This window comes from Vigna umbellata, chromosome 8 (genome assembly GCF_029865625.1).
Source record: "Vigna umbellata cultivar VRB3 chromosome 8, Vumbellata_1.0, whole genome shotgun sequence".
NCBI lineage: Eukaryota > Viridiplantae > Streptophyta > Magnoliopsida > Fabales > Fabaceae > Vigna > Vigna umbellata.
This window is the reverse complement of record NC_142172.1, coordinates 44,712,419-44,736,109: the sequence shown is the minus strand read 5'-3', so window position 1 is coordinate 44,736,109 and position 23,691 is coordinate 44,712,419. Positions and strand designations below refer to the sequence as shown.

General features: G+C 32.8%; 3 protein-coding genes, 1 long non-coding RNA gene and 1 pseudogene across 5 annotated transcripts; 4 read left to right on the top strand and 1 right to left on the bottom strand.

Moving 5' to 3' along the window:
* The first annotated feature begins 261 nt into the window (after positions 1-261).
* Positions 262-1,016, top strand: LOC124831423 (agamous-like MADS-box protein AGL62 pseudogene; annotated as a pseudogene).
* A 1,858-nt stretch (positions 1,017-2,874) lies between these two features.
* Positions 2,875-6,739, bottom strand: LOC124831387 (uncharacterized). 2 transcript variants are annotated; one of them, XM_088097436.1, is made up of 2 exons: positions 6,527-6,739; positions 2,875-4,731 (listed from the first exon to the last, which is right to left on the bottom strand). In XM_088097436.1, exon 2 carries the CDS (start codon positions 4,670-4,672, stop codon positions 3,089-3,091), a length of 1,584 nt encoding a protein of 527 aa, XP_087953562.1. In that variant the 5' UTR covers positions 4,673-4,731; positions 6,527-6,739; the 3' UTR covers positions 2,875-3,088. The 2 variants fall into 2 exon arrangements, with proteins under 2 accessions (XP_087953562.1, XP_047161315.2); XM_047305359.2 differs by having other exon boundaries at positions 2,875-4,728.
* Positions 6,740-9,697: 2,958 nt separating this feature from the next.
* On the top strand, positions 9,698-11,307 carry XTH10 (xyloglucan endotransglucosylase/hydrolase 10). The gene is made up of 4 exons (XM_047305421.2): positions 9,698-10,038; positions 10,126-10,226; positions 10,327-10,520; positions 10,720-11,307. The coding sequence occupies exons 1-4, from the start codon at positions 9,849-9,851 to the stop codon at positions 11,120-11,122; spliced, it is 888 nt and encodes a 295-aa protein (XP_047161377.2). The 5' UTR covers positions 9,698-9,848; the 3' UTR covers positions 11,123-11,307.
* A 1,578-nt stretch (positions 11,308-12,885) lies between these two features.
* On the top strand, positions 12,886-15,188 carry LOC148194796 (uncharacterized). The gene is made up of 5 exons (XM_088096096.1): positions 12,886-13,137; positions 13,223-13,327; positions 14,230-14,300; positions 14,434-14,496; positions 14,612-15,188. The coding sequence occupies exons 1-5, from the start codon at positions 13,071-13,073 to the stop codon at positions 14,930-14,932; spliced, it is 627 nt and encodes a 208-aa protein (XP_087952222.1). The 5' UTR covers positions 12,886-13,070; the 3' UTR covers positions 14,933-15,188.
* Positions 15,189-17,086: 1,898 nt separating this feature from the next.
* LOC148194795 (uncharacterized) lies at positions 17,087-18,474 on the top strand. The gene is made up of 5 exons (XR_015781650.1): positions 17,087-17,378; positions 17,484-17,535; positions 17,673-17,708; positions 17,927-18,081; positions 18,159-18,474. It is a non-coding gene; the product is annotated as an uncharacterized LOC148194795 (long non-coding RNA).
* Positions 18,475-23,691: the final 5,217 nt, after the last annotated feature.

Genomic DNA, 23,691 nt, shown 5'->3' with positions numbered 1-23,691 from the left:
TCACAAACAAGTGTCTGTAATGTATATTATGTAAAAAAAAATCAAGAACAGAATATGGTAACCTGTGAATAATTTGGTCTGCAACAATGATGACATATTAAGAGCAAAGATTATATAACTTCCCGGTTAGGACTAATAATAAAAAGAAATAAAAGACATAAAAAGGAAAATTAATTGGGACAGGTGTAAAAGAAAGATTTAGTGATATAAAAGAGAGAGAGAATAGTTTCCCAGGAAGTATTGTCTCAGTGTTTTGTTTGTGGGAGCATGTCGAAGAATAAAAAGTGTAGTTTGGGTCGTCAAAAGATCCCAATAGAGAAAATACCCAAGAAGAGTCATTTGCAAGTGACTTTCTCTAAACGTCGTTCGGGAGTGTTCAAGAAAGCCAGCGAACTTTGCACCCTCTGTGGGGTAGAGATCGCCATCGTCGTTTTCTCTCCTGCAGACAAGGCCTTCTCTTTTGGCCATCCAGAAGTTGAGTCCCTCATCGATCGCTACACCATGCGGAACCCTCCACAAGATTCCAGTGCGCAGCACCTCGTTGAGGCTCATCGAAATGCGAATGTTCGTGATCTCAACATGCAACTCACTCAGGTTTTTAACCTTCTGGAGATTGAAAAGAAGCGAGGGGATGAACTGGATCATGTGAGGAAAGCCAGGCAGAAACAGTTTTGGTGGGAGAGCCCTGTCGATGACCTTGGATTGCATGAGCTTCTCCAGTTAAAGGCCTCCACTGAGGAACTCAAGAACAACATAGAAAAACATGCCAGCAAATTCATCATTGACCGCTCTACTGCTATATCTTCTTCGTCGATTCTTGGACCCAGTAATGGATTTGCTGCAATCGAACGCTATGACGCCTTTGATAACAAACCTGATGCTGGGATTCCCATGGCCTCATCACCTCCCGATGCTCATTATCTTGCTTTTCGAAATTGGTATCTTTGATCTTCTTCTATTCTTTTCAGAGGGCTCAATCAGAAACACTGGTAAGGTTGGTTCATTGTGGTTAAAATAATTTGTCCATTATAATTAATCAAGAACTGGACAAGGGAATAAAACTTCACCTTTCGGTTTTGCTGTTTTTAGATATATATAGATTTCATTATTCACGATGATGAAATGATTCTTCGTTAACCTTATTCGCTTGCCCTTGCTTGTTCATTTATCTCTTTCTTCCATCAGTAAGGTCAGACTTTTTCCCTTTCAAGTTCCCTTTGTTTAACTTATTTAAATTATATATTAAATAACGTATGCTTATAGTTCGAAGCAACCGTTTTAGTTTATTTACTTTCCTTTGAAAACCAATTACTCTTTAGATTCAAAAGTTATAAGAACTGCTGATAGAAACGAACACATGTATATATGTATATTGAAAATTACATTGAATTCACTTAGAATGATAGTAAATACCTGTTCATTCATCGTTTAAATAATAAGATTTAAATCATTAAGTGTGATGAAGGAGTGGAGTACACTGTAACATATGGATGATATGTAAAAATATCGATGTATCAGATTATAAATGGTTAAATATAACTTAACAATGAATCTAAAAAAAAAAAACATTAGCTTCGTAACTTGTGTTAACTATTTTAAAAGAATGAAAAAAAAATGTAATTTAAATATCCAAATACAGTGTGTTGAAGGAAGTTAAAAATAAACTCAATAAAATGTTGAATATGATCTTTTTGATTTCTTTTTGATTTAATATTTTAAGCTTATGCAACTTTTCATTTTCTCTTACAATAATGGGTAAAATAAATTATAGAAACAGGGGGAAAACAATCATCGGATCATGAGATTCTAAATCAATGATACCAAATTCCACCCATTTATAATTTATGTATAAATTTATACGAATTCATTTGGAATCTACTCTATTATACCAGTTGATAATAAGCCATATCACATCGAATCGTAACATATAAATGGTGAATTTCAAGGTTTTAATAAATGTTGGACACTAACAAAATATATAATATTGAGGAATATGCATAAAGTGATTAAAATATGAATGTTCTTCTTTCAAACGAAGAAATATGGTTGTTTCTTGGCCTAGGAGCAAGAAATGTAAAGAGATATGAATTAAATAAATTATACGTGATGGGTAAAGAAATTAACCATACTTTACTTAAAGACTTAATTTATCACACCATATTAAGTGTTAAAAAACTATTTCCAACTAAACTTAACTTAGAAAATAAATATAGTTTTATTTATACCAAATTAAAAAAAAAAACTACTATAATGGAATAATTTAATGTATTTGAATTAAAAAAATATCACCTCACGTAATAGTTTAGTTATACACATGTTTCAGTGTATATCTATTTTGATTTTCACAATAAAATTTGGAGCCAATTAAGCATGGTACCACCAACCCTTACATATATATCAGCCTCAATTATCGTAATAAACTAACCAGCAGACACATTACAAATATAAACAGTTATAAATTATTTACAAGATAAGTTTCATTGAAAATTATTATTGTAATTTTTATTTATCAAATACAATATCATAATTGAAATCATTTAATGAAGTAATTTATTTTTCACATTAAGAGTTTGGAGAAAATTGTGAATCATGGAAAGATAAGTCTGTGTTATCATGTTGATAGAGAAAGAAAGGTCATTTTGAAGTCTATTGTTGTAAGAATGAACAGACGGCAAGGTTCAGAAATGTATTAAAGTTAACATTTTAGTTATTTATAAAAGAGAAAATAAATAAAGAACAAAATTACCTCTCTTTATAATCGATATCCTCATTAAGATTCATCTTAATCACCATCCTTTATCCACTGAGAACTAATGTAATAATAAAAAAATGTCCTATAGAAAAAATATTAAGAACGAGAAGTTCACGCAAAAATAAGTGGAACAAAAGTAGTAGACAGCGGAATGTAGCAACAAATTACAGACATCCAGACCTTGATACAATCATTAAAAATATCCTCTAAATTGTGTTTGCGCCTTTAAAGATCTAGCCTTGAAACAACCTGTGTCAAGCAAACAGATTTTAACAAATGGGTCAGAAGAAAAACTGAAAGAGCTCTTTTCAAGAACCCAATGACATTATTTGCACTTCACTCTGCGGCAGTTTCGTCATCTACTTCACTTCTGATATCTGGCAATGTATCCAGATCGGTTCGAACTTCGGCAGCATCCTCGTGGATACGACTATCAGAAGAATCGATGGCATCAAGTTCAGCTGAATCCAAACTTTCATTGGCAGAGGAAGAGTCTGATGTTTCATCGGTTTCATTTGTTTGAGTGTCTCCTTCGGAAGTTTCATCCTTCGTGGCATCAGCATTCTGAGTTTCACTCGTTTCATTGTTACCTTGGGACTTGCCACTATCAGAGCTATCAGATTCAGACCTCTCATTTCTGTATGGTTTCTCAGTTACATTTGAAGCTGCTAGATTAGATGATTCTCCTGCAGCTGCATCTCCATTTTCAGTTTTATAAAAGTCAGCCGAACCAGTATTATGCAGCTTTTCTTCAGAATGTTCACCGCCACTCTGATCTAATCCCTCTGTTTGCACAATTTTGACATCTTCAGTGATTGTTGTGTTGTTCGTGATGCTCTGTGCTTGGTCAGATTCAGCTAATAACACTGTTTTATTTTGTTCAGACGAACTTGTAGTGTCATTACCAGCTGCAGTCAAGTTATTGCTCACTCCTGTGGTCACTACTGTCAGATTACTGCCTGGTTCAGAGTTTGTTGAGGTTGTTTTATTTAGAAATGAGCTATCATCCACAGGGTTGGACAAAGTATTATTTCCAGTCTCTTTAACAGCAGTTTCATTTGAAGAAATCCCGTCGATCACATCACTTTCTGAAGGCCTCAAATCTGAAACATTTTGATTCTTGACACTTTCATCTGAATAAGTTGCCTCGTTTTCAGATTTTGTGATATTCATTTCTAAGTTTACATCAGAGTTTTCCAAGCTAACTGTCTCAGTTTCAGTGCTAGTTGCATGAGTATCATGGGTCACAGCACTAGAAGCATCATCCCCCTTGTAATGTTCCTCCCGGGCCTCATGATTGTTGTGGTTTTCAACTAAACCTCCTTTTTCCTCATCCCCATTTCCATTCTCCTTCTCATCAGGCTCTTGTTCTTTATCTTTCTCTTCGTCCAAGAACTCATCATCACGATCAGCAGTATCCACCTCTGACTTCTCTTGATCATTTTCATCAATCTCATCGTCTCCGACCCCTCTTCCTTCATCTTCAACATCTTCATTTTTGTTTTCATCCTCCTCCTCCAGCTCTTCTGCTCCCTGTTTATTTTGGTCTCTGCCTTTATGATTGTTATCTTCATGTTCTTCACTTTCATGCTTGCCTGCGTCTTCCTGTTCTTCGTGATCATGTTTATTTTCTTCATCCTCTTCAATATGTTCATCTTCCTCGTCTTCCTCATGTTTTTCATTCTGACTTTCGTCATGCTTACCTGGAAGTTCTTTTCTACCAGGTTTCAGGATCGGATCTGTCTGGGTACTGACAGAAAGTTTCAGATCCTTCTTGTCAAATTCCTTCTTCTTATCATGATTGTGCTTTACCTGGTAGATCAACCAGAAACAAACACCAAGCAACAGAAGAACTTGCAGGACATGCTTTACCTTGATGCCTTTGGACCTATGATTCCTACTTGGAAACCGTTTTATCATGTTTAACTTATTTGGAAACCCCTGATGTCTTCTCCAAAATGGCAAGCAGAGACAATCTGCTTTGGACAGGAAAAGTAACATTAAGGATCCGTGTGAGCTATGTTTCTTATAGTAAAGATATAATTACAAAGAAAATGCATATAATAAGCTTAACATATCTCAAGTGTTTGTATCTATCAAACATTTACCAGAGCCGTCATTGACAGCAGTTAAGAAATGTGGAAATAGAAAGGACTATTAAAGGGGAAACACAAATTTTACTCCATTTCAAAACATTTTCTCTGTTGGTACAACTGTGGAGAAAAAAACTCTAAACAATTATGGTTCACTCACAAAAGGTACATTATACCAAATATGGCCTTTTCAAAAAAATTTGGGTAGGATCCTAATATAATTAATTATAAATATGATTACATTTTGTAAATAGTAACAACATAATTTACAAAATAACGTGAAAACAACACAACCTAAACATATCTCATAATAAAAAACTAAAATATGTAAAATAAAATTAAAAATAGATATAAGACCTAAACATAACTATAGTATCATCCTTTAACAGTTTCAATCTCATCATTTCCTTCTCCAACATCTTTGGAAAAAAAAAATCTTTCAAAAATAATTCATCATCAGAAAGACTAGCAAATTTCGAAAGCTTTAGCCCCTTCAAGTGTGTGGATCACATTCATTTCCATCAATTTCTCATATTTAGTTTTTACCCTCTTTATAATTATTACCCTTTTATGAGAGGAGACAGATATTTGTACATAGAAAAACTAAATATTTAGTTCCTTTAGGATTAAACCTATTTCTTTTCATAGAATAGATAAATGGATGTGTTCTAGTTCTCTCACAACAATAAGACAATGAGGGTTGTGAAAGAGTCTCAATGCAACTTATTGAAGCCTAAAAATTGCAACACTCTACACGACCCACCTTTCTTTTGGTTTCAAGTTCCATCTAGCCTGTAAAGAATCAAATTGGACAAGATCTTCTCTTTCATTTGAAATTTTGTATCCATTTGACTTGAGTACAGGTCCAATAGTACTAAAAAGGTACCCATACCTACCCAAATGAATTATCTATTCTTTTTGTAAAATATTTCTGGTGCGTAGCTATGAGTACCCGACGAGTAGAATACGGGTATGTACCTGGTTCGGATACAGCATTGTTTTAGCAACACCCATGCTTCTTAGACACATTCTAATTAAGGTATCCTCCAGGGGATTTTCCAATTCCAGAAAACCATGTTAAACTACACATTAACAAGGGTCGAATTTTCATTCTTAGCTTCCACGGCAAGTGACATCCTCAATTATGTTACTAGGTAAATCAATTCGAAAAACAGTGCAATAGTTAAAGCACTTCGACCACAAAAAAAATCAATAATTTGCACGACGAGAGAAAAACCAGTATTATGGGGTTTCAGGGAAACAATCACACAAAGGAACAAAATGCAAAGATAAGAAACCACACGAAATCCCTAGAATCCCCTCCCCCCACAAGCAAAAAGCAAAAATCCCACACACAACAATCACCGAGAATCTCAAAACAAGAGAAGCTCATGACAAATTAATCCGAATATAAGCTCATGCTAAGATTTTTGTTTTTTTGCTCCTTCCCCGTAAAACCCCATCTTGATCAAGAGCAAGAAGTTTCAAGGGTTATAACCATTCTGAAGCAAAAAATGAGAAAGGGGCAAACGGATAAGGTCGTGTGCATATTGTCACTAAGTAAAAAAAAAGAATTTTGAATGGAGATTGAGCCTTCCCTTGTTCCAAAATGAGCTCAGCACAGCAATCCCTCTTCCAGAATGGAAAAAGAAATAAAATTGGAGAAGGGATAGAAAAATACCTGAATGAGAAGAGAGAAGAAAGCAGAAGCAGAAAGAAAGGGTGAGTGTGAGAGGGAGTCGAGAAGGTGAGACTAAGACAAAAGTGGTGTCATTTAAGGATTTAGGTGTCAAAGTGATTTCATAAGAAACATGGGTGGTAGTGAGGAACACAGCGATCTAAAACAAAGAAGTTGCCATGTCCTTTGACCTCATTCCGAGTCTTAACCGTACACTAACCCCACACTTGCCAGGGTCACAATAAAAAGCATTGTCCTTTTCTTCCTTCTTGGATTCACTAATTGTTAAGTGAGGAGCTAAACAGATTTTAAAATCTTTGATAAATCAAGCAAGCATCAGGAACCCTTTAGTTATTTTATTTTATTTTTGTAACTAATAATTTAAACTTTATGATTTGGCTTAACCGTATTTCTAAAATATACTCATGTTTTGTTTTTATTTTAAATATTTGTCTCTAATCCTATTATTTTTATTTTCATTGTGCTTTTTTGTCAATAAACATGATCCACTAAAATATATGACAATCAAATATTAGTATGTATTATCAGAGTTATTTTCACTGGTTGAATATTATTTTAAGTTATACTGAAGGTAATTCTTTTATTCTTATTATCCCTTTCAATATTTTTTATTTTAGTCTATTTATATTTTTATTTAAATTAAAATTTAAAAAAGTATTAAATAAGAAGTAAAAATAAATTAATTCTATAATATACATGTTCCGACCTAAGTCGAGATTTAAAATCGGGAGTCCGTCTTTGCAATTATCTTTAATTTTGACTCTTAAATAATTTATATTGAAAAGATTAAAAATTAGAAAAACGATTTTACATACAGTAAAAATTAATATATTTTTTACAAGACAAAAAAAGTACGATTATATCTCAGAAACTAAAATCTAATTATTATTTATAACTTAAGGGGTATCTATACTTGTCTTCGAAAGGTTTATAAATAAAAGTTTATATTGCTACATGTATATTTTCTTTCATTTTCTTTATATTTTTGCATTCAAACTATTGGAATCATCATTCATTGGTTGTCGCATTTAAATTTGTTTATTATTGGATACCTTTTATGATTTATTTTCATATTTTGAAAACTAGTGGAGAAGTAGCATAATTTTTATTATAGAGATAACGTATATGATTAAGTAATTTTGTTTTGTGAAGTTTCAAGTATAATTTGGTGCAAGAATATAAATATATATAGCTGTTGTTGTCCCTACCCACCACACAAGAAACTGTTTCTTGTGAAGAAGACGCAAACAATATTGAAGAATTTATACAAGGTGTTGACAGTTAGATCCCACATCTTAATATTCATAAAGGTGTCTTCTTCCAGAAAATATAGAGGAGCAACAGCAAACTAAATGTGAATAATATAATAATTAAAATGTTAATTTGTGAAAAAATTTCAAAACATAACAGCATGTTCACACAATTTAATGTGTAGATAAATCTTATATATAGGTTTGATAAAGGTACTTATTTTCAAAGTAATATTTTTTTTACTTATTTTTTTTTAAATCCTTTCCTTTATTTTTGAATGATAAAAAAACTTCACTCGAAATTTGATTCCAATAAACTGAATTTCAGCCAAATTGTTTACACATAATTATATTCAAATCTGTACTCTCTAGAAACCGAATTTTGAACGGCTAAAATGATGTATATTATTTATATAAATGTTTGGAAAGAAATATATACTATCTCAAGGAAAATTTCCTAATCAACTTAGGTTTATCATAAATTGCTTAGGCTGTGGTGTGAAAATCCACTTTAAAATGAAAGGTTTGCCACCCAAGATGCACAAATTAATGGATTGATTTCTTGCAAATAAATTAAATTAATTTCACTTGTTCACCTAATTCTTTCATTTAATTTCCAAAAACTGAGATGCATAACTTAATTTTAGTTTTAAGACTTAATTTTAGTTGAATGCCTTTTCTCAGATAAATACTTACTGAAATATATAATTGATTAGCGAAGCACAAACTAAAATTTTAAGAATGTGTAATACTCTAGACTTACCGTTTTAATTTATTCACTCAAAACATTTATTTGATTGAACATATACTAATATTTCAAAATAGTTATATTTACTTAAGAATGAATTTTTCTGGACCTATTATTTAGAAAATAAAATACATTATAAAAAATTTCTCCCAAGGAAAATTTAAAAAATATATAATTTAAAATTAATTTTTACATAACTTGTCATTTACTTATCTATAAGTTAATTTATAGAAAAATATATCTTTAACTCAGATATAAATTAATTTTAACTTATGTAAAGGTTAACTTCTTTGTGTATCTTTTTAATTATTATTTTTATATAAAACTCGTGTTGGAATAGTTAATGGAATTGTTTGTCTCAAGTGTCCTTTCTGATTTTACATTTAATCCACTTTATCTCAAAGTAAACTATAATTCCCTCTATAGATACTGATATTAAGAAGAAAAAAAAAGTTCCCACTATAGATATCCCATTTTCTTTTTTGTGAATATAATTTTTTGCTTTTTGAAAAAATTCTTTGTGAATACTTATTAGTAGGCAAGGAATAAAAAACGTAGGTACGAGTTTTAGTAAAACTAACCATAATGTGCCCTACAAGGGAAGGGAAGGAATAAACCTTTTGAAGCCCATGAAAAAAATGGAAGCTTTAAAACCAAGTTATCTTAAGAGAGAAAATCTAAGGAGGCAAGAAAGCAAATGTGTCGTCAGGTTCTGATTTCCGTAAACTTTCTATTGAGAAAAAGAAGTAAAAGACCTTGCTTGAGCAAGCACAAGTGTGTAAAAAGACTGATATATATATATATATATATATATATATATATATATTATTTTATTATTCTTCTTTTGATCAATGCCATCAAAATAAGTTTCCTTGCCGGCGAGTTAAGTTGGATATGGATTTTTTGAAAGCAAACTCTCGAATTCATCTTACAAAGTGTTCTTTGTTAGCAGGTAACTAATTAAACATGTTTGGTTCAGAACACTGGAGACAACAACTAAGATTCTATCAAATGTCAAAAGAACTTGATTATTCAAGGCCAACTATGTGATAATTCCAAAATGGATGTTATATTAGTCATCACTTTAAGCCTACCAAAACATTTATTAATGTTGTAATGTAAACCTTAACGAATCCAGGTACTCTCATCAACCAAGATTCGGACAGCTAAAAATTCCTTTACTCCCTTCTAAAGATATTCTTAATTTAACAAAACTGTTGTTGTCCTTCCCAAGCAATACCTATATATGGCTCATCAGTTATCATTTACAAGTTAGAGCCCTCAGACATATTCATTCGCAGGAACCATGAAAAACTTCCACCCGGCGCTTATCTTCTTCATCGTGTTTGTTTCCTTCAGTCTGTTTCAAGACTCAGCTGCGTCTGTTGTTTCAACAGGAGACTTCAACAAGGACTTCTTTGTGATATGGTCTCCCACCCATGTGAACACATCTGCGGATGGACAGACAAGGAGCTTGAAACTGGACCAAGAATCTGGTTCTAACTCTGAAGTTTAATTTCAACTGGCTGCTATATTAAAACCAAATATCCTTCTTAGTTTTGAGTTTCGGTTGCTTCTTGCAGGAGCTGGTTTTGCTTCAAACCAGATGTTTTTATTTGGGCAAATAGACATGCAAATCAAACTAGTGCCAGGTGATTCTGCAGGCACTGTCCTGGCCTATTATGTAAGCAACCCTTTACTCTTTTTTTTTTTTTTTTTCTGATTGCTAATCTGAATTATATAAAAATATATACTAATTCAAGTTTGACAATAAAATATCACAGCTTACCTCTGATCAACCTAATCGAGATGAGATAGACTTTGAGTTTCTTGGCAATGTCTCCGGGCAGCCATATATTCTTCAAACAAATATTTTCGCAGATGGAACAGACAATCGAGAGGAGAGAATTTATCTGTGGTTTGATCCAACAAAGGACTTCCATACTTATTCAGTGTTGTGGAATATACACCAGATCGTGTAAGCCATCTTCTACAATCAAGGAAGAAATATCTGTTTCTATTAAACTGATGTCTACAGATTAGTCTGTCAAGGGATAGAAAAAGGTTGTCTGAAGTTGAAAATGTTGAACTTTTTTAATCAGTTTGTATGGCATGTAAGCTTAAAAACAATTGTGTTTAGAAAAGTTTAGTTGCAAAGATAACTTGGCCTTTTGCAGGTTAATGGTGGATACGATTCCCGTAAGAGTTTACAGAAACCATGGGGACAAGGGTGTAGCATTTCCAAGATGGCAGCCAATGAGTCTGAAAGCCACTCTGTGGAATGGTGATAGCTGGGCTACACGAGGTGGGCAAGATAAGATTGATTGGACAAAGGGTCCCTTCATAGCTTCATTCAGAAATTACAAGATTGATGGTTGTGTATGGAAAGGGAACCCAAGGTTTTGCAGAGCAGCTAGCCCTGCCAATTGGTGGAACCAATACAGCTCTAGCACACTCACATCTGCACAAAGAAGGTGGTTCAAATGGGTCAGGAAATACCACATGATTTATGATTACTGCCAAGACACTCAGAGGTTCCACAACAATCTTCCCAGGGAATGTTCTCTTCCCAAATATTGATCACAAAGGAGGACGTTTTAAACCTTTTAGTTTCAGATGTGTTGTTACTATTGCTCTCAAGTTTAATGCTACCTAGCCAAGTGTTTTTAAAAGACTAGATTAGAATTGCCAAATATCAAATTTTTATTTCAATGTTAAGACAAGTTAACAAGATATCGAGATCTTAAAAGACTATTCTACTGTAAAAAAAACATTTAAAACACTGATTGAAAATTATATAATTTATCGAAATTTTACATAAATTTATAATTAAGATTTTAATATTTTAATTCTAATAAATTTATATACTAAGTAAGAACTTGAAAGATTTTAAAAATTCTTTATCAATTTATACTAAAAGCAGAAAAATAGATGAGTTGATAAGCTCTCGCTAAAAATTAGAAAAGAAGATTAATTTCTTAATTTATATAACTAATCTAAATAGAAAATCTTAATTAACAAATACTAAATAAATTAATACTTTAACTAAATTTGATTAAAGTAATATAAATTTTGATTTATACCAATATTTATAAGGAATATGGTAACAACTCTTTAACAATAGATTATGTATCATTATTTTATTGATAATATATCTAATATATTTGTTTTCCAATTTTTTCTTTTAAATAAAAGAATTTCAAACTAAAATAATTATTTACCTTTAAATGATTTTTTTTAAATTTTAACTGTTTTTCTTATTTGACTGTTTTCTTAAACTTAATATTTTTTCAACTAATTTTTTTTACAAAATAAGTAAAAACTATTTACAATAAATTTTTATAATTTTATTGTAAATAACTTTTATTTATTTACGCCCATGTTACACACATATTTTCACTAATATAATATTACAGGATTACGTTTATAAAATATACTACTACTAATAATAAATATCTTTAACTTTTAAAAAGATGCTAAAACTAAGAAAAAAAATATACAATGTAAAACCCAAACTTTAACACCAAATAATATTTTTTAAATACTTTAATGGTTTCCATAACTATATTCGCATGTTAACGGAAGTATATTAATTGGTGGTATGGGTTACCTAATTTACCGCTCTATTATTTTCAAAAGATTGATCAAAATGTCAATTCTAAGTTATTTCATTTTTATTAAATATCACTTATTTTAAAAACTCTTAATCTTAATCTTGTATTTGAAATGTAATCTAATTCATCTCTAGAAAAAGTCTTAATCCAGTAGTAAAGTCTCTAAAAAAAGTAACTTTGAGTTTAATTTATTTGAATTGCCTATTAAAATAACTACATTTTCTTAAAGACTCTATTAATATTTGCAATAAAAAACAGTTCCTATTTAGTATCATTAAAATAATTTTAAAATTTGAATTTAGTTGTTTTAATTTGTTTTTTCATATTTTAGAAAAAAAAATAAAGTGGTAAGCTGAATCTGCACCCTATAAATTTTCTTTCTGTACCTATCATAGTTTCCAAAATAAAATTCCAGAATAGGAATGAATGAGTATTTTTCAGAAAATTAAGGAGAGTGTTTTTTTGGAAAAAAATATTTTCAAAATTGATTTAGCGTGTTCCAGAAAATAAAATTCCAAATGAAGGAGTGCAGGAAAATAATTGATGGAATGCAGGAAGAAACAGCCTTAAGGTATTTGTGCCACGCACAAACAGCTCAACGTCAAGCCCACACAGCCCAATTAAATAATAGTTATTTCTTTATGCACCCCTTATTTCCTTATACACCTCTAATTCAGCGTACAAAATGTATGAATTTTCCTTATTCGTGTTTGATTTTACCCTAATTGGACATGCAAGCCCACAACAAAGTTCCCAGAGGAGAAATCCACAACGTTATGGCAATTCTTTTTTCAACTAACACAATTCGCCTAACCTAAGCGTGTAGTTCCTGATACAACGTCTGCATTGGTTGCTTCCTTCAACGCTGTGCTGTCCGTAACTATCAGCGGCATTGAGAAAGGTGACAACAAGATATGGCAGAGAGAAGAAGCAAAGAGCTTTTGCAGTTGGAGCATAAGGGCACGCCCCTTTCTTCCTTAGGTCTGTATCTTTCTTCAATGGAATTTGCTTTCTTATTTTCCCTTTTCTTGGGCACTCATGATGAATTTGCCTTTCGTTTGTGCAGAATCCGCTCTTCTTTTAAGTGGCAATAAAAGAGAAGCAGACGCTCGAACTCGGAAACTCCCCTCTCATGGCACTCCCCTCACTGCTCCACTTCCCCCAAGCCAACGTACTGTTTCAATTTCGTGCCAAGTCTTTAAATTTTACATGTTTTTATTAAGGCATGCCTCAAGCATTGGTTAATCGCGCTAAAGTCAAAGTTGGTTATGGATGCTTGTTCTTTAATCCGCTTATGTTTCTTTTTCGTTATTTTAGCTAGTTCACTGGTGACTGAGATACGTCTCTATGCCTAGAGTCTACCATTATAATACGTCTCTTACTGTACACAAGACCGTTTCAATTTCTTCAGAATCAATAGGTTTAATTAATAGCATTAGATTTCTCGACGATTTGTGTAATTTTCCTAGAATTACGCTTAAAACTATTGGATTTCAGTTTTTGTTCCGGCCTAGCCCAAGGGTAATGATCATGTGCCTCCATGAGAGTCTCTTGATATGAGCCTTCAAGCCGAATGCTACGGGTTTGATGTTCTTTAAGTAGTCCTCTTGCTGGGTACAATACGGGGTGGCAATTGCAAGGATTCTATGGCTCATGTTAGTGAGAGGAAAGCTAAGAGGTGGCTAAGATTAGAGAAATAAATAGCACACCTTACGTAGGCTAATGTGAAACATTTTCAGTCTTTTTGTCTGTGCGTGATGGCGCCAGTCGGGTTTTTTCTGCCTGCTCACTTGGGGTTTTGTAATTGTCTTACAACTATTTTGTAAATTATTGGTCTCTCGAGAAATTTCCATCACTTAATTGTAAACTTTTGGTTTGAAGGAAAACTAAACATGTAGGTGACAGACAGAAAAAATATAATGTTACCTTTAACCTGATTAATATTTCACTCTTCAATTGGGTTTATATAACACTGCCCGGTCATATTCCGCTTATAAGCATTGGACTAGTTACTTTCAGTATGTAGCACAACTCTAAGAAGACGAAGTTATGAAATTTTGTTTGCTAATGCAGTTTTAGGGAAGGTTAAAGACTTCCTGGGAGTGATGTCAGAAGCAAATAAGCGGCTGGAACTTGATGCAAAGGTTAAATCTGGGTTTCTGATCTATTCCATTTTTTTCACTGCCTTTCAACTATTTTGTCTCTCTACTTTTTTTTTTCTCATTTCATAGCTCTAAATATATACATATTCACACACATAAAATATATTGCCTTTAGGAACATCCAGAGAATTACGATATTGAAGAGCTAACTGGAAACGAATCTGAAGTTATTGAAATGGTCAGTGTCAGTCACACTCTATTTTCTCTCCTTGTACATCTAGCTGTGTATATATTACTGACTTGCAAATGATGAATTAAACTATTTATTTTTCTTTAATTTTCAATTCTTGCAGGATTTGATGCTTGGTGTCGCTGATCTTAAGACACCTGAGGCAGTGGCTGCTGCTGAATCTGCAATTTCCACTTGTCAGCCTGTGATTTCATTTGCTACTGATGGTAGTGAAACAGGTTCGGAGGAGAGTGATGCTGATGATGACAGTGAGGATGATGAAAATGAAAGCAGTGAAAATTATTGCAAAGATGGAATCGATGGTGAAAATGGAAATGGGTCAGTAATTAAAGAAACTATTTCTGGTGATGATAATATTATTCATGAAAAACAAAAGGGAACTGGTCATTCCAAGAAACGTCCAAGGATTGTTGAGCTCTCGTGAGCCTATATGGTTTTTTAGGATTAGATCCTCATGTATACTGAGATGATTTCGATCAGTTACGATATATTTCGATCTGGTTGGTTGGACTTATGCTGAATTGAAATATAACCATAGCCTCCCACACGTATGAGATGATACAGTGGAAAAGCTTCCATTCTTCAAAATGTACAGGTCTCTATTTTTCGGCCTCTACGGCAGGGGCAACCGGTAAAAGGACAATGTTTGGCATTGTTATACAGTTCTATTTTTAAATTAATGCGTACTTGCATTATTTAAATTACCGTCCTTGTGAAATTTTCTTCCAAAGCGAGTGAGAAAAGAAGACAACGCAGAAGAAACAATCCCAAGAACCAATACACCAAAATTAAAAACGTCCATCTTATCTGTAATGTGTCCATGCATTGCATACTCGGGTGCATATATCCACTGCGTAATACCAATACGAGCATGTTTTAGCTTAATTAAGCAAAATCTTTTCACAATCACCAACTTTTTTGCATACTATTAACGCGTAATAAGCTATGACACATTTAAATACTTTCAGCTTTCCCACAATTCTGAATGTGTTTTCATGAGTTTGATTCATACCGAGCTGTCTTGCCAAACAAAAATTAGATATTTTAGGATTCATTTTTTCGTCCAAGAGAATATTACTTGGTGTAAGATTACGATGCACAATATGCAATTGAGAATATTCATGGAGGTAAAATTCCCCGAGCAATGCCTGCAATGATTTTGTGACGTTTTTCCCAATCTAACTCTGATCTCTTGGTTTCATCTGCATACACAAACATGCAGTATGTTACCAAGCCTATCCTCACCTCAATTGAGTTCAGAGGTATGGTCCAATTAAACATACATCTAAATTGAACTTACGAAACATGAAGCAATCAAGGCTTTTATATTATGAACAAATTCATGGACAAGTAGCCTTTCTATTTCTTCCATACAAAAACCAAGCAGCTTAACTACCTTTGGGTGCCGAATCTTGGCCGCTGTAAGCACTTCATTCTTGAATTCTATACTTAATTGTTCAGAACTCCTTGACAACCTTTTGATGGCAATCTCTTGTTCATTCAAAAGCCTACCCTAAAAATGTTTCAGTCAGGATAGTAAGCTCTCCATGATATATTACTGCAATCTTACTTAGACATGGACAAAATACATCATTTAAACTTTAAAAGAAGTTTGACAGAATGATTACGTAATTCTTTGGATGAATTAAATTAAAATGTATGATAATTTAAATGGGTTCAACTAAATTAAATCATTTTAGATTATTCATCCTAATTGTTTAAATTATTTCCAACACACATTTTATTTGGAAACATTGTTTTAAACCTCACAAGATTCTTTACTTTAATTTAAATAGTTATTTTTAAACTAATCTAAGATAATAATTCAATTTTTTTTAATTGCCTTAATCTTACTCTGTAAACACATCCAAATCCGCCTTCTCCGACTTTATTAGAGTGGGAAAAGTTATTTGTAGTTTCTGGTATGGTGTTAAATCTGAACCGCAATATTCCAGAAACTTCAATTTGATCTTCGTGTTCTTCTTCTTCCGGAGCTTCACATGGAGAACGGATTTAAACTTGTAAGATTTTCATGAGATACAGGAGCAATATTTCAACACAAGCTTCTCCGACTACATATGCAAATTAAAAGTTCAATGCTGTCGAAAACTAATGTTATTAGACATAATCTTATTAGAATTATTAGATATAATTCTGTCTAAAAAAATAACGAAATATTTCATTTATGATGTTAGGTTGAGTTTTTATCTTTTCAAATAGAAAAACAAAATGTAAACTTAAACGGTTTAAGTTAAACTTCTGTTATATGATATTTGACACCTGTGTGGCCCAGGAAATATGGTTACTAAAAAGAACATCCTATTTGTATTTGCTTTTCTTATTCATATTCACTTAATTTTTTTTCTTTTTCTGTCAAATTTGATCTTCAAGCTGATAATGATCACTGCATTTGATGTTATAAGTCAAAGTTAAATTATGTGAATTGGTTCTTAGTCAGTAAATGTCTCAATTGCTGTGCATGAACAACTGGGTAAAATTAATGAAAATGAAAATAATCAATTATTGTTTGAATAACCTATCCATTTCTCTTCTCTTTTCTTCATAATGCTAACTCAATCAATGTTTAACTTGAACAGGGACCATACTACTGTGGAGTTGGTGCTGATAAAGCTTATGGTCGTGATATTGTAGATGCACATTACAAAGCTTGTGTTTATGCAGAAATTAACATTAGTGGCATCAATGGAGAGGTTATGCCAGTCCAGGTACAATCAGAAATTTAAATATTTAAAGTGTAGTGACTGATAATAGTGTTATCAAAGCATTTCCATGGTGTGATTTAATGAACAAACTTACCTTTTTTTTGGAAAACTGGAGATGAAGTGTGGGCTGCTCGCTACATTTTGGAGGTAATACAAAGTTTCACTATTTTTTTATTATTAAGGATCACATATGATGAACATGATTGATGAAAATCATTGAAAACATTGATTAAATGTTGTTATGCTACATAGGATTACAGAGTTGGCAGGAGCTGTTGTTTCATTAGCTCCCAAGCCTATTCCGGTTAGATATTTTCATGTAAAACTTGTTGATAACTTGGTATAAAGATTGAATCATATAATAAAAGAATGATTGATCTTAATTGTATCATTAATTTATTTCAATACTTTGACTTTATTGTTTCATGGTTGTGGTATTAGAAAGATTGGAATGGAGCTGGGACACACAAATTAGAGGTAATATACGAATCTGGATCTTTTACCATGTTTTTTATGTTATTTTTATGTTATATCTTCAAAATATATTAATATATCAAAATCAGTATACTTTTAAAGATATAGTAGAAGAACAACACCACAAATTTAACAAAGAATTTGGACTCGTAATATATAAGCAGGTTATATATTTGAGTTATTATTGTTTGAAATGTATGATTTTCTGAGAGATACTACAGCAACAAGTCCATGAGAGAAGAGGGTGGTTATGAGGTGATTAAGAAGGCCATTGAAAAGCTTGGATTGAGACACAGAGCACATTGCAGCATATGGAAAAGGTAATGAGAGACTAACCGGAAGACATGAAATTGCAGACATCAATACCTTCTCTTGGGTAAGTCATCGTCTTTTGGTATCTAATGATGTTTTTTGAGATTAGATTTAATAGGGTAACATTTTTTTTTTCTGAAGGGTGTGGCAAACCATGGAAGCTCAGTTAGAGTTGGAAGAGACACAGAAACAAGGGAAAGGTTACTTTGAGGACGGAAGGCCTGCTTCTAACATGGATCCTTATGTTGTCACCTCCATGATTGCATAGACCACCATCCTCTGAAAACCATGAGCACATGTTTAGACCACTCAAAGTTGTGTTTTCAACACCATTTGATCCACAATTTAGTTATGTCTCAAGGATTTGTTGTTTTCTGAGGTCTTTTAAGCCTCACTGTGTCCTCTGTATGGTTAACAATGACTTCACCATTAATAACAGAATTGATTCTTGAGTTCACCCTTTAGACTTGTATTCTTATATTACATAGTTATTTTATTCTAACAAATTTAGTGAGGTAAAAAACATTAGATCAATTACAATATTCTTATCAAAACTCCATTAGCCTTTCAGCTATATAGATGAACTGGAAATGGTACATAAAAAAATTAAACAAGATTAAAATTGTATATTGAATTAAAAATATAATTTTTCTTTTTACCCCCTAGTGGATCCTGGACTTGGAATGAATGGATAACTTGTGTCAAAAAGCTCAATAGAATATGCCATAACAAAGTTTGGTAATAAAATTTGAAGTTTATTTGTGGAACATGATACGCCAAATGTATGCATAAATGAACTGTTTGCTCTGCTACACAATTTTATTTTGTTCATATGTGCAGGAAATTATTAAATGAACTTACCTACATTCCAAGAATTTAGTGAATGAGTATTGTGACTAGTTTTAAGTCTATGCAACAGATTTGACAATGTTTATACACAACATGTGAATTGAAGTGATAAAACACTATCAGATATATAGGACAGCAACATATATGCAATCATAATATATCTAAGCCATATATGCAAGAAGCATAAAAAAAACATATATAGAATATATATGGGACAGTAACACAGCAGACTATTTCACACTTCTCATGAAGTCCCAGTCTCCCAGGGTCTATCAGGGGACAATTATAGCAGCCAATTTCAAAGTTCTTATGCAGATTATAATCCCACAAAGAACTGTATCTTTAAAATGCCACCTTTTACTGCTTGTTATGATACAATGTTAATTTAATTGCAGTTTTCATACGAAACTATCAATTTGGAGGCACCTCATAACTTAATAAAGTGATAACAACTCAACTATTTTGTAATCACACACACACACACGAAGGATGGTGTGATACTGTAGAATTTGTTGAAGAAGTTCAGGGTAAAATATTCAGAAGACAGGATGCTGCAGCAAACACCAGAAAGAGTCATGGCATATGCTACAACTTGATAACAAAATATCCAAAATTTCAATTACATTGATTTACCGGTGGGCCCTCTTTCAATGGATTGAAGCTTATTTACACAATTTAAAACTTGTAATGAGTTATATCAATATCAATAAGGTAATATAGTATGATAGTACACTTCCTCAATTACGTTAAGCGGTAGAGAACCTCTAGAAAGTTAAATGAACTTGGAAAAAAACAAACCATTAGAATTTATAGAGGGAGGTCAGGGTTTTGGTCTCGACAGACAATGCAATGCTAAAAAACAAAAAACAAAAAAAAAAAACACAGAAGTTCTATAGTAGTGAAAATGTAGAGCACAGAATAAAAAATCTTCAACTCTTCACATCCAATATGTAGCAAGACAAGCATCAATTGCAGAAAGGTCACACTTCTTCATCAAACAGATACAACATATAACCATTCAAGTAGGTTATGTAGCAATACATAAATGTAACTTAATACAGACATGAGGTTTCACCTTTTATCATGTCAAGAAGCCTCTAAATATCATTTCACGAATAAATGTCTCTGCCTTATCAGTCTCATCCTTTTCAAAGAGAGCTCTAATCATTATTTCGAAAGTTATTGCATTAGGTAAGCAACCATTGTCTTCCATTTTGAACCATAAGGTGAATGCCTCATCAAGCAAACCCTTCTTACAAAAACCATTGATCATAGTACTATAACTACATACATCTAATCAGTATCCTTTATTCACATTGTCATGGTCAAGTGAAGGAGACTGAGAGTGATAGTGTAAATGAAAGGAAGAGAAGGAAGAAGGGTTAGAAAGAAAAGGAGAAAACTTGGAAACTGAATAAGAAAGACAGAACCTTAACTTTGTTGGTGAGAGTGACATTGTTAGGTTAACACTAAAGATGAAGAGGAGTTCGATGCTGTGCGGAAACAAAAGATTGGGTGTTAGTGTTTCTCTAAAAACACATAAATGGAATTGAATTTTCTGTTGCTAGTGGCTTCCCTCAATCCTTCATCATGTACTATTTTTTAAAATTTTGTGCATTGTCTAGGATTCATACTTATTTTTATATATTTATAATAAATAGTTTTAGTTTATGAACTATATTATAATTAAAATATATAAAAAGATGTTTTTAAGAATATATTTTATATTTGTAATTGATAATTTATATTATGATATAAAGTTACTTTTAAATTAAACTAAAATTGATAGTCAACCAAGAAATTATATATACTGATAGACAAAATAGATGAATAAATTATTATTGAATTAAATATTCACCAGATGAAAAAGAAAATTTAAAACAAAATCAGCCTGTAAAGAACTCTAAAAGAAACTGAAACTATGAAATATAACTCTAAGTAATCGTGTAACTGGAAATCTATCTAAATGGAACAGTGTATATAAGTTCTGAAGCAAACCTTTATACACCGAAATGAAAAAATAAAATGGGTAAAAAAGAGCAAGTTACAAAAATAATCTGCATCCACACGAATATCAGCACTATTACAATACAAATGATAACTTTACCTGTGATAACAAAGTCTTAAATGAATAATAATAATCAAAAATATAATTATTATAACAACGTTTATAAAACTTCATTAATTAGAAGAACAAATTTAGAATTTACCTGTGATAAAGGGATGATGTTCTTTTAGTTCCAACCTCATAATTAAACTAAACCTTATATTCAAACTAAACCACTTTACTTGCGTGTACCCAATTCTTTTCCATGGAGGTATATGCACGTCTATGCTCTTCATAGAGCTTTTAATAGAATTACACACTAACCTCACAACCCGCCAATTTTCCAACAAATATTTGAGGGAAAATCTCAAGTAATAAAGAATAATAGTTTATGAAACAAGTTATTTCAAATTCTACCACAAGATAGATTTCAACAATGTATCGATTTCCTGCAAAATTTATGTTGATATAGTCATAGCCACTTCTCGGGAATCTTCTGTTTCTTTCCCACTTGCATTTGCAAAGCCCTGTACATAAAAGGAAAATAAAAATCATCAAAATTCATTCCACGAGCCATAAACTAATGAACAAAAATAAATGTAGACTTTATCTTTTTGTTCACTCTATTCTCACAATCAAACCACTTCAAATGTTCATCATCCTAACTGTTATGACCTGAGAACAATTATGCAGAAGTGGGAAATATGCAGATAATGAAAGAATACAGAGGGAAGAGAGAGCTAGAGAAAGTGAGAGCTTTTCTCATTAACAAATGAATACAAAACAACAGTATTTAAACAAAACACAGTAAAGAAGACTTAACTGTCAATAGACAGTTATTACAGTTATAATATTCAGATTAATCTCAACACACCCTCCTTAATCTGAATTCACATCAATTTAACACCAAGCAAATCTCTAAGTTTCTCAAATCTGATCTGCTTCAAGGCTTTAGTGAAAACATCTGCAGTTTGATCTTCAGTGCCGCAATGGACCAATTCCAATCTACCTTTATTAACTTGATCTCTCAAAAAATGAAACTTGGTTTCAATGTGTTTACTTCTACCATGAAATACTGGGTTTTTAGATAGACTTATAGCTGATTTATTATCAACTAGAAGCTGTACCGGTTTTTTATATTCAATTTTCAGCTCATCAAACATTGTTTCCAGCCACACACATTGACAAGCAGTTTCAGCAGCTGCGATGTACTCTGCCTCACAGGATGATAGAGCAACCACATTCTGTTTCTTGGAGCACCATGAAATTGTAGCTCCCATATATTTAAACAGATACCCAAACGTGCTTTTCCTGTCAACTTTGTCACCACACCAATCAGCATCACACCAAGCCTCCAATGCCCCTCTCGTATTGTCAAGATTCTTGGGGTAGAATAGACCAAAGTCTGTTGTTCCCTTTAAGTAACACAATATATGTTTGGCAGTAGCAAGATGAGATTGCCTAGGATCATTCATAAATCTGCTCACCAGCCCAACTCCAAAACTAATATCAGGTCTGGAGTTACAAATATATCGCAAAGACCCCACAATTTGCTTATACAGTGTGGCATCCACTCTCTTCTCGTCTAGTTTATCAGTCAGTTTCAGATTTGCCATGATTGGTACTGAAGCACTATTGCAATTTTCCATATTAAATCTTCTCAACACTTCACTTATATACCTCCTCTGATTAAGAAACACTCCATCATCTGTCTGTATGCATTCTAGTCCCAGAAAGTAGCTTAGACTGCCAAGATCAGTCATCTCGAATTCTTCTTTCATTCTCTTCTTAAACTCTTCAATTTCATCCACTGAATCTCCTGTTATAAGCAAATCATCTACATACAAGCAAATCAGCAACATACCTTGCCTTTTACTAGTCTTCACGTAGATACCAGATTCCACAGTACATTTTTGAAACTCAAGTTTGATGAGCAAGGCGTTGATATGGTTGTTCCAGGCTCGAGGTGCCTGCCTAAGACCATATAAGGCTTTATTTAATCTATACACTTTCTGCTCTTCTCCTTCTTTTTCAAAACCTGGAGGTTGTCTTACATAGACCTCTTCTTCTAATGGCCCATTCAAGAATGCGGATTTAACATCCATTTGACATACTTTCCAGTTTTTAATGTTGGCCACAGCAATTACTAACCTCACGGTTTCCAGCCTTGCCACAGGAGCAAAAACATCTGTAAAATCAACTCCAGGCTCTTGCAAGAAGCCTCTCGCAACCAATCTGGCTTTGAACTTTGCTACTTCACCGTCTGGTTTGTGTTTGATCTTAAACACCCATTTAACGTCAATGGGATGTTTATGCTGAGGTAACTCCACCATATCCCAAGTTCTGTTTTTCTCTATGGCCTTTAGTTCCTCCAACATGGCTTCTCTCCACTCCTTTACGTCGATAGCTTGCTCCCAGGTCAGTGCTTCTGTGTCGGCCAAAAACACAAAATGCACAAGATCACCTGAGCTGGTATTGTTACTATCTAGAAAGACTTCATGATCTGCAAGTCTGGTGGATGGAAACCTTGTCCTTTGTGGTCTTCTATTGTTGACTTCACGGTTTGCAGCTGTCTGCTCAGCATTGGATGAACTCTTATCTTCAAGCCAACTTGGAACATAGCCTACTTCAGACTTTGCTTCGGCCTTCTCCCAATCAAACATTGCAGCCTCATCTACTATCACATCACGGCTAATGACAATCTGCTTCTTTTCTGGATTGTATAACCTATAGGCACCTGTTGGATGGTAGCCAACAAGAATGAGAGTCTCACTCTTA